General features: G+C 38.8%; 1 protein-coding gene across 1 annotated transcript; it reads right to left on the reverse strand.

The window, feature by feature from the left end:
• Positions 1-304: 304 nt before the first annotated feature.
• On the reverse strand, positions 305-4,704 carry LOC123253806 (Krueppel-like factor 5). Its single transcript, XM_044682942.1, has 3 exons — positions 3,879-4,704; positions 2,039-2,098; positions 305-483 (listed from the first exon to the last, which is right to left on the reverse strand). The coding sequence occupies exons 1-3, from the start codon at positions 4,702-4,704 to the stop codon at positions 305-307; spliced, it is 1,065 nt and encodes a 354-aa protein (XP_044538877.1).
• Positions 4,705-15,136: the final 10,432 nt, after the last annotated feature.

The raw sequence follows: 15,136 nt of genomic DNA on the forward strand, positions 1-15,136 counted from the left end.
GACAGAGACAGAGAGAGAGAGAGAGAGAGAGAAATGGAGAGAGAGAGAGAGAGAGAGAGAGAGAGAGAGAGACAAAGAGAGAGAGACAGAGAGAGAGAGACAGAGAGAGATAAGCAGAAAGAATGAAGAGACTAGTCTTCCATTCTCCTGAATGTGTCCATACTGTTGAGTGGGAATTGGCACACCTATAGGTATTTTTGCTTATGTTATATGTTTATTACAATTCAGTATTAGCTATATATGAAACTAGTTACCTCTCAAAAGAAAAGGATCTCTGAATCCTTGATTGGTGAAAGATGCCTTGTTAGATCAAATGTTTCTTCAAGTGAAAGGTTAGGTGATCAGAGCGGGAGAAGCAACGACCACAAGCAACACATTTAAAGGGCTTGGCTCCGGTATGCTTTCGGTAGTGGCGACTAAGCTCATCAGAGCGGGCAAAACACCAGTTGCATCCTTCCCATGTGCATTTGTATGGCTTCTCACCTGAAAAGAGACAATAAAGAGTCCTGGTTTTTGAGTACACACAAATATTCCCAAGGCAATTGTCTTAACCACAATGATGAAAATGATGGTAGCCACAAGGATCATAGGGTCAATGACAGCTCTAGCAATTGCCAAAGATGAGAGAGCTCTCAAAACCATGATTACTGTACTTTGATTTAAATTAAATTATAATGTCTGGCAATATCAGATCATCTCATTAATTCAAGGTTCCTTTTCTTACATGCTTGTCTAGCTTTGACCATAATGCAAATGGGTTGGAAGTGGAAGAAGTCACTATCAAATTCATCATTAAAGTCAACATATCATCATCCAGTAGTTATCTGGCACATTAAAAGAGCTCAGGAGTACAAAAGGTCTGAGTTCTAGGTCTAAATAGGGAGATATATTGAAGACAGGATTCAGAGAAGGCCAATTTTGAAAACTATCCAAAAAAACCTCCTCAAAACTTTTCTCCCATTTGTGGTGGAACTTGAACCAAGTGTATCTTTATGTCATTTGAATAATGATACCCAAGGACTTAAGGAGCATAAGTATAAAAGAAATAAGCCCAGCAAAATCTGTTTTAAGAAAGAAAGAATTACAAAAGTAAAGCTTGTTGCCTTGTGTGAAAATAGGTCCATTCAACAAAATGGTCTGCAGAGAAATGTTTCAAGGAAGGCCTCTGCATGGAAGAAGATAAATATTGTTAGCAGGTGGGGGAGGGGAAGGAAGAAGTCGGGGGCTCTGTAGTTCAGCCTCAAAACTATGCTAAGGGAGAAACCTAGCACAAGTGGTCTCCCTCACATATGATGTTCAAGCAAAGGATAGAGGACTACCTGTGAAGCTTTAGAAAGTATTCTTTTCTAGATAATTTGTACTAGATATCCTCCAAGCTTGTTATAGAACTTTGATATTCTGCAACCCTTTAATACTCAAAACTTCCATACACTATCATCAGGAGAGCTGTTCCTGTAATTGGCTGGGAAAGCATTGTACTATGAAAGGTCAACTCATTGTAAAAAGTGCCAAGATATCATGACAACCCAAGAGAGTTATCACAAATAAATAAACAAATAAATAAATAAATGGCAAGAAGCTATAAAAGAAGCAATCCATTGAGAATCTCAGAAAATAAAAATTGAAAGGATCTACCAACCCTCTGAAAGAGATCCCCAAATAAGAACTCTCAGGATTATAACCATATTCCAAAGCTCCCAGACCAAGAAGTAAATGCTGCAGTCAGAAAGAAACAAATAAATTGGGCATAGCAGCTTTTACATTAAAAGACCTAAGGATTTGGAATATATTCTGAGAATCATCTACCCAGTGAAACTGAGTATAATCCTTCAGGGTAGGAAGTGATTATTTAATAAAATTGAGGAATTTCAAGGTTTCCTAATGAAAAGACCAGAGCTGAACAGCCCTAGTGACCTCTAAATGAAATAACTAATAATTATAGTGGTATGTGCTATGTTGGAAAACTTAAGGAAAATAGTAAATTTACAGATAAGGTTTAAGTGAAGTCACCTGTCCCCTCTTCCCTGAAGCAATTTACCTGTATGGGTTCTCTTGTGAGCTTTCAGATGAGAAGTCTTGGTGTAAAGTTTTGTGCAACCTGTAACATAAGAAAGGGGATAATAATTTTTTTGATTCCAGGTGTCTTCTGGTCCCTAGAGAAACTACTGTCATTCAATAATAGACCTTAAATCCCAAAGTCATTGGCCTCTAATCCCAATCCTTTAATTGCTCCTCTTTTTCTAACTTCAGACCTTATCCATATAGCTTCTCTTCTAGCCTACTTCTCAGAGAAGCTTTTTAAATAAAACATCCTTTTCTGAACATCCTCTCCTTCCCTAGTCCTTTTTCCTTCCCCACTTTTGTCTTGATGAGGAACTATAATGATCTTCCAAAATGATGACTGCCAAAAATACTTAATGTAAGTAAAAAGTTCATATTTAATATGTAGCCTGTTAAATTTTAAATGCTACAGTTCCTGAAATTTTGGGTTTAGGAATATATTCCTCAAACAAAGAAAAAGAAATAATTTCATACACTTATTTTAGACATAATTCTATTCTCTCAGCTAGTGGTAATCATGCCACTTTTAGGCCCTGGGAAGGTTCGAAGCTTGGTTCCTTTCATCATTACCCATTTTCTCCTGCCTAGGGTTTTTTCCTCAAGGATTTTTATAGAGCTGATCCTGGGCCATTACACATAGTTTCTTGCATCTTTACTCTAAGGTTCCACCAATGAATAGCTACGTATAATAGGTAGCCAGGCTTTTTCTTCCTTTGCTCCTTTCCTCCTGAACCTTAAAGAGCCTTGAATAAAGAAGCAAGCCCACCTCCCTATTTTATGCTGTTTCTTCAATTAATCACAAGTCACTGTCGATGTGGAATCTAGAGACCCCAAACTTGTGGATTAGTGAGATCTGGTGAACCCCAAGCTTTAGAAATAGCTTGTAGGTTGGAGACCCCCAAAGCTTGTGCTGAGAATCCACCCTGAAGGGAATCTTAGGTTAGCAGTTGCAGACTGAATAATGGACCCTAGGGTAAAAGCTAAGTGACTCTTTGGCGGAGTAGGCAGTGTGTCAGTCTTGTAAGCTGAAGGTCCTGAGTTCAATCCCTGAAAGGGGGATGTGGTACAATGGGATAAGCTTCTAAGGCAAAAGAATCACTTAGCTTTTACACTAGGGTCCATTATTCAGTCTGCAACTGCTAGCCTGAGATTCCCTTCTGGGTGGATTCTCACAGGAATAGGGAACAAGAACAAGCTTTGGGGGTCTCCAACCTACTAGGGATTTCTAAAACTTGGGGTTCATCAGATCTCACTAATCCACAAGTTTGGGGTCTCTAAGATTCCACATCGACATCACCAAGACCTTTTCAATATTTTTAATAGAGATTAAAGCTGTTAGTTTTTGTTGCTACCACTCGCGGCCTTTAGTTCCCCACACCTTGCTATGTGTTACAAGGGCACATCTCAGAAATTCTTTGTAAAAAAATCAACATGTACATAGGATGTTAACCTTATAAATGCAAGGGGTTAGCTATAGTAGATATGATTAGAAATTATTCCATGAAAACAACTGCTTGAACACATAGGCTGATGGGGATATTATTGGGGATGTAGACACTAAATGATAACTCTAATCCAACTATCAATAATATGGAATTAGGTCTTAATCAATGATACATGTAAAACCCAGTGGAATTGTGCAGTGGCTAAGGGGGGTTAGGGAGGCTTGGGGGAAGAGAGAAAGAACATGAAATATGTAACTAGGGGAAAATATTCAAAATAAAAATTAAAAACAAAAAACAAAAACAAAACAAAACAAAAAAAAAGAAATTATTCAATGACTAACAATTTTAAGTGTACTAGCCTCTAGTGCATACCTGGATAATCACAACGATGAATTCTCCTCTTTTCTATTTCTTGGTAGTTTTGCTGGCAGAATTTTGGAGCCCGGATAATAATATGCCCAAAGGGTAAGTGCCCCAAGTTAACTGGAACTGGTTGTACCTGGGGTGCTTGTATAAGTCGTAGGCCATAGAAAGCTCCAGAAGGTGATGGAGAAGAGATGTTACTATTCATCACAAGCCGGTTCTCTGGGTTTCTGGGCTGTGAGTTTGGTGGTGATGGGGGCAGAGCTAAACCTGGGACAGAGTAAAATTGTCCACAAAATCCAAAACTTCCTGGCCCTTGGGGAATATTTAGGAAAAGCCTTAGCTCATCCCCAGGCTTAGGAAGCTGAAAAAGAGTAGTGGATCCAGTGCTCTGATTCCCAAGAGTAATGCCCTCAAGGCTCTCTGTTGGTGAAGCAGAGACATTAGAACTCACATTGCTGTCTTGCATGGGCAGCTGAAAGAATTGGGTAGGCTGTGGAGCTGGAAACAAGGACATCTCTCCAGGGATCTCCTGCTTCATGAACATGTTAACAGACATGGATTGTGGAATATTGAACATATTGGTGAATTCTGGCAAACTCGGTGTGGAGGAGACCACTGAGGAACAGGATGGCATAAAACTGGCAGCAGTTTCTGTATCGACCTGCGGATAGGTCAGGAACTGTTTGGAGGATCTCTCGAGCCCCACATGCAGATGCCTGGCATTTGGCAGCATCACATTAACATTTCTTTTGTCTGGGAAAAGAGGGAACTTCTCTGTTGCAATATAGTCATCCGCCACTGAAGTGCTCGCATGGGAATGTTTCTGTTCCATGGTTAATGACACCAGTGGCACCTAGTTGAAAAAGTACTCATTTATATCAAAATGTCCAATATAAGCTAGAGAGAATGTAAAGTCTATAACCACAAAACCCATTTATTTTAGGATTAGATAACTGAGCAAAAGAGGTACCCTTGTAGGATAGAAAGGACAATTTAAGATTTTTGAGATCTGTCCAACTCCAAGATTCTGGGACTATATCCAACTATCCAATATGCAATTAGGTCTTGATCAATGATACATGTAAAACCCAGTGGAATTGTGCACCAACTAAGGGTGGTTAGGAGGGTTTGGGAGAGAGGGAAAGAACATGAAATTTGTAACTAGGGGGAAATATTCAAAATAAAAACAAAGATTCTGGGATTATAATCTATAATCTGAGCTGTGATTTAGAACACAATTTTAGAAAATATAAAATTGACAACAGCATTTCACTTCAAAAGGAATCTATCCTGCTGTACAAATAGGAAAGAGGACATTGGGATTTACCTTCCCACAGACTGAGTCTTGCTAGAGAGATCCTAAAAGATGGGATAGTCCAGCCACTCATATTGCAATCCAGGGCTTTTTCCATTAAACATAAAAAGAATACTTTTGCCCCAGCCCAAGACACATACATTCTACATGCCTTTCATAATGACACTTGTGCTGAATCTTACTGATGAAATTACTATGAAATATTTTAAAAAACTAGACAAATTCATCATTGGATTGATTGTCACTTAAAGCCTACTCTCCATTTCTCTGTTCCCTTCTGTCAGATTACTCTCAAGATAGAGAATGAGATAGAAGCAGAAAAGGGAATTTATACCACCTGATCTCCAATATAGTCCAACCTTGACTCTTAAATATCACAATCTTTTAACTCAACAATCTCATAATGAATAATTATATATATAACTCAGTTTAAAGACACTTTCAGCTTCTAGTGATTTCATTTCTCTAACTTTGAGACAGGACAAATTTTCCTCAAGTTACATTTTCTTCATACTTTAAAATCCTGGTTTTATATTTCATATTTCAAATCACAAACTATCATTTTGGTGATCTGTGAAATTATTCTTTAATAGCACCATAAAGTAGTTGAACTTTTACCTTAAAGAACTATGTTAAGAGATTTGAAAAACTTTTTTTCTTCCTATAAACTTGAATTTGAAACCCAGCAGCTATAATCTCTATTTTAGAACAAAGTTTCATCTTACCTTAGAGTAATGAACAAGCATTCAGAATCTTCTTGCTTCCCCTTTCCCTCTCATCACATGAGAAAGTAGTACCACAAATGAACACTTCACCAACAGAATCTTTAGCCTTTGCCTAGCAACAACCTTGAACTGATGATGCTGAGAACTTTAGCTGTATGACATCACTCTCCTCCCTTAGCAACAGTTTATTTTGAAGAATGTATCTTGGTTGCTTAGTTTTTCTCTTAAGTAACTGAATGTCAGTTGGATCTCTTTTCTTTCAGTTCACCCAAACTATAATCAAACATTTAGAATAAAAATGACATTTGGTAGTACATGTGTTGGGAGTGTTTTGGGGGTGAGGCTGGTGGAAATATTGTGAAAAGTAGCTCAAATCCAAGTTCAATCTAACTTTATTTTCCTCTAAATTTCCTAGCCCCAATACATGAATCACTGAACAAAAAGTCCTGAAGGAACATTAAAATTTTACACAGACAGAGACAGAAAGAGAGAGATGGAGAGAAGACATTTATTTAAATCTGAACATTGACTTAAGAGTTGATCTGATCCAGCCGTCATTTAGGGTGTTATACAAAGGACTAACAACTTTGATTAACTCCACTATGATGGAACAAGCTATATTATAAGAGAATATAGTAATAATGTGGCTATAGATTGTTAGTTAGCTAGTATAATGAACAAGGAAGGTAAGCAAAGGTGAGTATGGTAAGCAAGGTGGGGAGAGATTTTCAGGAATGTTTTTTATCTTGATTTGGAAGGATATTAAGGAAGGGTTGTCTTCTTAATTGTTGCCTTGCATCTCCAGAGAACTAACTTGACTTTATCCAGTCTACATGGCTTTACTCATGATTTACTGTTTGCCCATTGTGGGGGGCAAAAAGCAATATAAACAGGATACTAATGATATGCTAAATATATTCCCAGGCAACTTTTCTAAATTTTGTTCTTTTCTGTCCAGACTCTAAGGAAGCCATGGATTATGGAAATAAAGCATTGTGAACCTAGTCCTTTGTGACTATGTTTGCTGATCAGACACCTTCTGGGTTCTTTTGATTGTTTACAGCAATGTGGCAGGGTTTGTGGGACATTTTAGCCCACATCAAGTCTAAAGTACTTAATCAGAAATTCAGGAAACTCATAAACTTAATTATATCTTCATTTAATTTTCCTTATGATGATGTTTGCACTTCCTGAGTCAGAAATCAGCTATTCTTTCTCCAGACTTGTATCTGTTGTAACTTCTGTAGATAGGCAGACTCCTGGCTTACCTTTCTCAGAGAAAGTTTTCACCATGACTTAGACTGAAAGGTCAGTCTCTCTGTTTATGCAGTTGTAATAAATTTGCCAAGTAAGTTAAGGGATCAAACATTATCCTTTTCCATTATTTCTTTTTCTAACTTCTTTTATTCCCTCAGTTCAATCCAGTGTTCAAAGATCTCAAAGAGCATATCTAGGAGTAAAGACAACTGATATAACTTCTTAAATCTTGACTCACCACTTGTTTTAGAAATACTAGAAAATAGGGAGAACTGGCAGAATGAAACTGACATTTCCAGAGATGGGATTCTTCCCAAACATAAGGGTTAGGAACACATATTTCTGCTACTTTTTCTCATGAATTGGAACAAGAAGTTTCAAAGATTCTATAAAAGCGTCCACAGTATATATTTCTGACCCTGGGGTGCTGGCTAGCTATAAAAAATAAAAATTCTATTTCTATGATAACTTCAGTGCCTGAGTACTAAGTCTAATTTCTCTGCAATGACTTTTGATATGTTGCCAAAAGTCTATTTATAGATCATAATAAGTCATCTATATAGAAAGAATATGGGGTTAAACATTAAGGAATTGAAAAAGGAACTGACAGCTACTTATTCTTCTCCCGATCTACTTCCCTGAACTTCAAATTAAATCTGTTGCTGTAATAGGACCCAAATCTCTGTAAAATCCATGATCTTAAGTGGGGGTCAAAGCTGCCTCACAGAATTCCATAGTGCCCCCCAGAACTCCAGGAGAGGGATATTATATCTCCCAATGCTCCCACTTTTTCCTTGCCCTTCTCTCTCTCTCCAAACAGTAGTTAAACTGATTTTTTTTTTTTAACCCTTACCTTCTGTCTTGGAGTAAATACAGTGTATTGGTAGAAGAGTGGTTAGGGTGTAATGGGGGTCAAGTGACTTGCCCAGGTCACAGAGCTGGGAAGTGTCTGAGGCAGACTTGAACCTAGGACCTCCCATCTCTAAACCTGGCTCTCAATCCACTGAGCCCAGCTGCCCCCCTGATTATTTCTTAAAAGGCAACAAAGTTGGGATTTCAGTGATTACTAAATGGAGTAAACTGTACCTCCCTTGATGTAACTTTCTTGTAGCTCCTGTCAATATTGATGTTGCTCTAGTGACTTAAGAGAATAAAGAGCTTATCTACACCAGACCATTCTCCTCCCTCAATAAAGTTGCCAGTAGTGCTATTTGACTGCCATCAGTCTTCCTGAGTCTGTCTGCATTCTTAACCCTCAGGAGTCCCAATCAGGTGGTCCTTGGTAGTCCCTGATATCCCTTGCTCCTTCTGTGTCAGTTAACATTTGGCAAAGTTTATATATTCATGATCATGCAAAATATATTTCCATTTTTGTCATGTTGTGGAAGAAAAATCACCCAAAGGAAATAAAATGAAAAATAGTATGCTTTGTTCTGCCTTTCAACTTGCCTTTCTGAAGGAAGATAGCATTTTATCATTATGAATCCTTCAGAACTGTCTTGGATCATTAGATTACTGAGAATAGCTGTAATTCACAGATGATTATGGTACAATATTGCTGTACAGAATAAGCATCTTTGGGGTGAGGGCTTGCTCAATCCATTGATTTCCACCTGCACTCATTCAGCTCTCACCTATAGCTTCAAAGATATTGTGGAATGCACAGGGATCACACCCCAGTAAAATGATCTCAGCAGACAGACAACCAGGTCAAGATTAACCAACAGGTCTAAAACCTGTTGGTGACTTATAGGAGGGGTAATTACTTCAACAGTAAAAATATTTCCCTCTGGTAGAATGGGTAAATGAGAACAATTTATTCCAACAGCCATAAAAACAGTGGAAAAGGATTCTGTGGATTGTTTTGAACTTGGCTAACCATCAGAAAAATCAAGGTCATCCATTGCATACTAGCCCATCCCCAGTTGTCATGACTGCTCTAGCCACTGGACTTCAATAACTCAGAAAAAGAGAATGAGGACAATGACTTTGTGCAACTCTGCATCACTTAAATCCAATTTATGCCTGAGTCAAAAAGATATCACTCTATCCACTCCTCAGTACCACATTCAGTCACATTTGTGACTAAAGGAACAAACTGTTCTCGTCTGTCCCTTCTGAAAGAAGTCTTCACATGCCTGGGATAGATCCCCTTACCTCAGTGAAGGACTTGAGGACTGAGTTGCTTACCCACAATCTGGTTTAGCCCACCTGACAAAGATGGTTTGCCAGCATGTAGCTATTACGCATAATACAGCTTCTTGGGAGTCCCACATGAGAGCAGGACTGACACCAAGAGTTCTGGAAAGGGATTTGGCAAACTTCCAACCAAAGGTACATATCCCCTCTTTGAAATACTCCATATATCCTTACTATTAATTGATGGAGCAGTGAACCGGTCCAGTTATTTTCCAGTTATATATAATCTGTTAAATTTGGCTAGTCCTCTGGCAGATCTTTCTTTCCTTTTCTTTTTCTTCCTGCATTTCTCTCTTCTTTCTTCCTATAGCTATTAGAAATAAACCAGGTGCCTTATCTGTGACTATATATTGGATGATGTTGGTATTATTTTGAGGAAAATTGTAGAAGGGAATAAGACAGCAAATGGTTAAATGTGGGAGTTGAGTGAACTTCACTGACTCCATTTTGTCAGGAACTAGCTAAGTTCCTTATCTCTTTAATATAGGCCAAGTTCAAATTCAATTCTGTAAGAAAATATTTAACTGTTGAAAAGGGGAGAAAACTGCATTATTTGAAGCCAGTCCCACATGTCTGGGTAACTAACCACTTGTAGCTGCTTTTTAGAGATGTCGATGTGGAATCTTAAGAGACCCCAAACTTGTGGCTTTGTGAGATGGCATGAACCCCAAGTTTTAGAAATAGCTTGTAGGTTGGAGACCCCCAAAGCTTGTGCTTCCCAGTTCCCTTGAGAATCCACCCGGAAGGGAATCTCAGGCTAGCAGTTGCAGACTGAATAATGGATCCCAGGGTAAATGCTAAATACCCTTTTGTCTTAGGTAGTAGCTAAGATCCAGTCCCAGGAAGACACACCTGGGCAGGGACCATCCTTCAGTATCCATTGTGTAAGCAGCCCCTTCTCTTACACCCTAGCCTCTGGCTAGGATTCCTTTCCCAAGCTTGATTGTAAATCCCATCCATACCAATATAATGTCAATCATCTCTCCCAGCCCCTGGATCTTCCCAAATGGTATATAAGTTGCCCAATTTCTTTTGTTCCTTGGAGTCCTCATCTAACCTGCTGTCACTCCCAGGGGGTCAGGGAGCAGAGCGAAGTAGTGTTCAATCCTTGGACTCTGCAAAAGAGGCCTAAACAGCCCTGTTCCCCTTTTCCCTTGATTAAAGAGTGGCTTTATGATTATTTAATAGTTGTGTTTTTTTTAAGTTAACAGAGATCTTTAACGTAATGATCTAGAAGTAGGTTATGTTGACCAGATCTGAAGCCTGATGCAAAGTGATTTTTATCATTATTGTATATCTCAAGGAACTTATATGTCTCTGAAAAACTGGCCCCATACTGAACAGTTCTTGTTTCCATATTCCCTTGATTGTTGTAGTTACTTAAGAGGAAGGGAAATCTCTTTTCCAGAATTCAGTAAATTCCCCATCCAGAAAATTTCCACCTTCCCTTCCTAACTTATAAAGCCCTTCATCCAATTAGAAATCAGATGACCTTATGCTGAATTGTTTCCTTTTAAATAATTAGTCCTTTTGATTAACTGTGTAGACATGGAATCTAGAGACCCAAACTTGTGGCCTAGTGAGATCTGATGAACCCCAAATTTTAGAAATAGCTTTGTAGGTTGGAGACCCCCAAAACTTGTGCTTGTTCCCAGTTCCTGTGAAAATCCACCCTGAAGGGAATCTCAGGCTAGCAGTTGCAAACTGAATAGTGGACCTTAGGGTAAATGCTAAGTGATTCCCTTAGACGCTTCTCCCATTGTACCACATCCCTCTTTCAGGGATTGAACTCAGGACCTTCAGCTTACAAAGACTTGCCTACTGCTCTAAAGAATCACTTGGCTTTTACCCTAGGGTCCATTATTCAGTCTGCAACTGCTAGCCCTAGATTCCCTTCTGGGTGGATTCTCACAGGAATAGGGAACAAGCACAAGCTTTGGGGGTCTCCAACCTACTAGTTATTTCTAAAACTTAGGGTTTATCCCATCTCACTAGGCCACAACTTTGGGGTCTCTAGATTCCACGTCGACAATTTGTTTCTATTTAATAAATATCTGTTTTCCTTTTTGTGTTTGTCACTCCCCTCTCCAGTTCACTTTATAAATGAAAAACTGAGCCTAGGAGGGTTAAGTGACTTGCTCAGGGTCACACACATCCAGATTTGAACTCGGAAAGATAAATCTTAAACTTCAGGTCAAGTAGTCTACACACTGCACCTCCAAGCTGCCCTAAACTGCTTACTAAAGTCCTGGTGAATAAGTATGTTTATGATCCAGGAGTTGAAACAAGGGTCACCCATTGAAGTTTGTGACCTGTTGAAAAACAACCAATTTTTATCAAAATATTTGTTTCTTTTCTTGTCCTGATGGTTGCCAACATCATTCACTCAGGACAACCCTAGGTTAATGAAGGAAGTTCCAATTAGTCAAATAAACTGCTGACAGTTTTGATGGGGCTTCAGAACCACAAAAGAAGGGAATCTCTTTCTCTTTCCCTACTTTTCCCCTGAGCCTCCCAGGAAAAAAAAAACAAAAAACCTTTCTTATCTAGTTATCACATTTAATGTTATTCAGAGATTTCTCTTTCTTACAAAAGGTTAACCCTTCCTCCAACCATTAAGATGTTTAGATGTTTGGGTTTGCTTGTTTTTTTAATCTTTCCTTCGGTTTTAGAATTCAACTGAGTTTATTTCGAGGCAGAATAGAGGTCAGAGCTAAGCAACTGGAGTTGAGTGACTTGCCCAGGGTTACCCAGCTAGAAAGTTTTTGAGATCAGATTTAAATACAGGACCTCCAAACTCCAGCCTGGCATTTTATCCACAGAATCATCTGCCCTAAGATATTTAAATGTTATGAGTCCCTTACTATGAAACTCTTTTGCATGGTCATTATTATTTTTTTTAATAACCCTTCCCTTCCCTTTTAGAATCAATACTCTGTATTGAATTGGTAAGGGCTAGGCAATGGGGGTTAAGGGTCTTGCCCAGGGTCACATGGCTAGGAAATGTCTGAGGGCACATTTGAATCCAGGACTTCCCATCTCTGGGTCAGGTTCTCAATCCACTGAACCACCTAGCTGCACCCTGCATAGTATTGTTAACTTTAGAAAAAACACATAACTATTAAATAGTCATAAAGCCACTCTTAATCAAGGGAAAGGGGGAACAGGGCTACTTGGCCTCTTATGCAGAGCTGCGCCTTGTGCAGAATCCAAGAATTGAACACTGCTTTGCTCTGCTCCCTGACCCCCTGGGAGTGACACCAGAGCAGACTCCAAGGATCAAAGGAAATTGGATAACTTAATATCATTTGGGAAGATCCAGGGGCTGGGAGAGATGATTGACATTATACTGACAGGGTGCAATCAAGCTAGAGAAAGGGATCCTAGCCAGAGGCTAGGGTGTTGAGGAAAGTGGCTGCTCACACAAAGGATGCTGAAGGATGGTCCCAGCCCAGGTGTGTCTTCCAGGGAAGGGTCTTTGCTACAAAGGGGAAGACTACCAGAGACAAAAGGGTATTTAGCATTTACCCTGGGGTCCATTATTCTGTTGGCCTCTGCTAGCCAGAGATTCCCTTCAGGGTGGATTCTCACAGGAACAGGAAGCACAAGCTTTGGGGGTCTCCAACCTACAAGCTATTTCTAAAACTTGGGGTTCATCAGATCTCACTAAGTCACAAGTTTGGGGTCTCTAGATTCCATGTCAAGTCTCTCTAGCTAACTTTTAATGTCCTGAATCTAATACAAAGAAAAATTCTAATTAAATATTCTGTCAGCAATAGCGAAATCATATGAAAAACTATGAGAATTTCAACTTCAAAACAATTTTTAAAAGTCTCAAATTAAAATTAACCCCAAAAATTCTCAAGATTGAAAATGCTTCTAAATATTCCTAATTTTTAACCTCTCACACAGCCCTTGAAAATGCTTCTAAGTATTCCTAATTTTTAACCTCTCACACATCCCCCTTTGGGGAAGTTAAGATGCTGGGGATTTAAAAAAACTTTTCATTCACCTTTTAACTATTTAACTATAATGCCCATTACTTTGTAAGAAAAAATGTTGCAACTGAGTCAGCTAATTTAAAGACTATAGATAAAAATTCTTGTGAAAATAATTGTCTTGTTGAAGCAGTAACATGATATCTCCTTAATCAATTTAATTTTGGGGTACACTTTTCCTCAAGTATCTATTCATTGGCAATAAAGGTTCATTTACCATAGAACTTAGGCCGATTCTGTAGGTGATTTCAGTAGCATTCCTAGGCACAAAAGTTTCCTTATCTCATTGTTTCCTGCCTTTATGCTTCAAGATGTATAAACTTCACTGGTACTGGGGAGAAAGTCAGTGTTCTATGTAAACCCGGTTAAAAATGCTGCTTAGAATCTACTATTTTTATGAATCGCTTCCCCCCTTTTGACACTGATGTTTTGCCAGGTTTTCCTTATGACCTAAATTCTTCTTCCTTTTAGGAAAAGGGACCTCTAATCTGCTAACCTTATTCACAATGGCTAAAAATTTCCATTTGCCTTCACAATTCCCATATTCTAGGTCTTGCCTTTCTAAAGCTTCCTTCATCATATGATTACAGAAAATTGCTATAACAGGAGAAAGGTGGGAAGTAACTTAAAATGAGGGAGAGGCTCCCACAATTTGGAATGTTAATGCTGTTAGGGTTGGAATGGGTGGCCACCAGAGGAACACAATGCAATCAAAGCAGGAGAAAGTAAGAGAATTCCCTAAGTGCAGTGACTACAGAGAGGAATATATTTGTTTCAAGGGCTGGGATATAGCTAGGGTCTGATTAACAGCTAGACAGTGGGAGTATAGAGGTTTCCAGGTGCCATAGGATGTAATTCTTAATGTTCAAGGCTGCTTTATCTAAGGGAGGAGTGGTGTCCCCGGAACTATGAGTTCCAGATAACCACCCTGCTGAGCAGAGCATGATACTATCAAAACCCTCCTGCTTAACAGGGTATGATGCTGTCAAACTGTTAGTTATGAATCTCTGCTTTCTGGCTACAACAATGCCATGCATGAGTTGGTCACCTGTAGAACTTTTGACAGAAACTTAGCTTACCCATTTCTCAGCCCTTCACCTTGTGACTGCATCCATAACCAATTTTCCTCCATAGCATTTCTTTTCCCAATTATCTTCCCATACAATTCGCCCTTAGATAACAATTCTCTCTAACCATGATCAGGGTTTAAAATTAACTTTCTTTGCTTATTAACAAATTTCTAGGCTCCATCATTTCTTTCCTGAATTCTTCTGATACTTTGAGACAAACACGTTCTGTAATACTGAACTAGCACTCTGGAATCTCTGCTGAGAATTCTCAAATCTAACAGATATTACTTTCAAGCCTCTTAACATAGCAAAATGCTACTATTTTAAACTTTACCTGCTTTAGCTAAATTTGGGGAATAGCTCTCTTCTTTCTAGGTTCTCTTCTTATAAAAAGGATTTTGCTTTTTTGACGAAAATGGTCAAGTTTTTGACTCTTACAGAAATTTGAAAGGCCAAATGAAAGCAATTAAGAAAGGTGATAACTTATCAGTTCCAGTGACATCTTGGGGCTCCTTCGGATTTTCTCATAGGTTATCTTCTTCAGAGAATCTTTCAGATTCGGATTCTGAGTCTTGTCCATGCTTTTGGCTCCTAAGAACTGGCCTTGAGAGTGTTAACTTATAAAAAACACAGAACTATTAAATAGTCATAAAGCCACTCTTTAATCAATGGAAAGGGGGAACAGGGCTACTTGGGCTCT

The sequence above is a fragment of the Gracilinanus agilis genome, chromosome X, assembly GCF_016433145.1.
Source record: "Gracilinanus agilis isolate LMUSP501 chromosome X, AgileGrace, whole genome shotgun sequence".
In the NCBI taxonomy this organism is placed as follows: Eukaryota; Metazoa; Chordata; class Mammalia; order Didelphimorphia; family Didelphidae; genus Gracilinanus; species Gracilinanus agilis.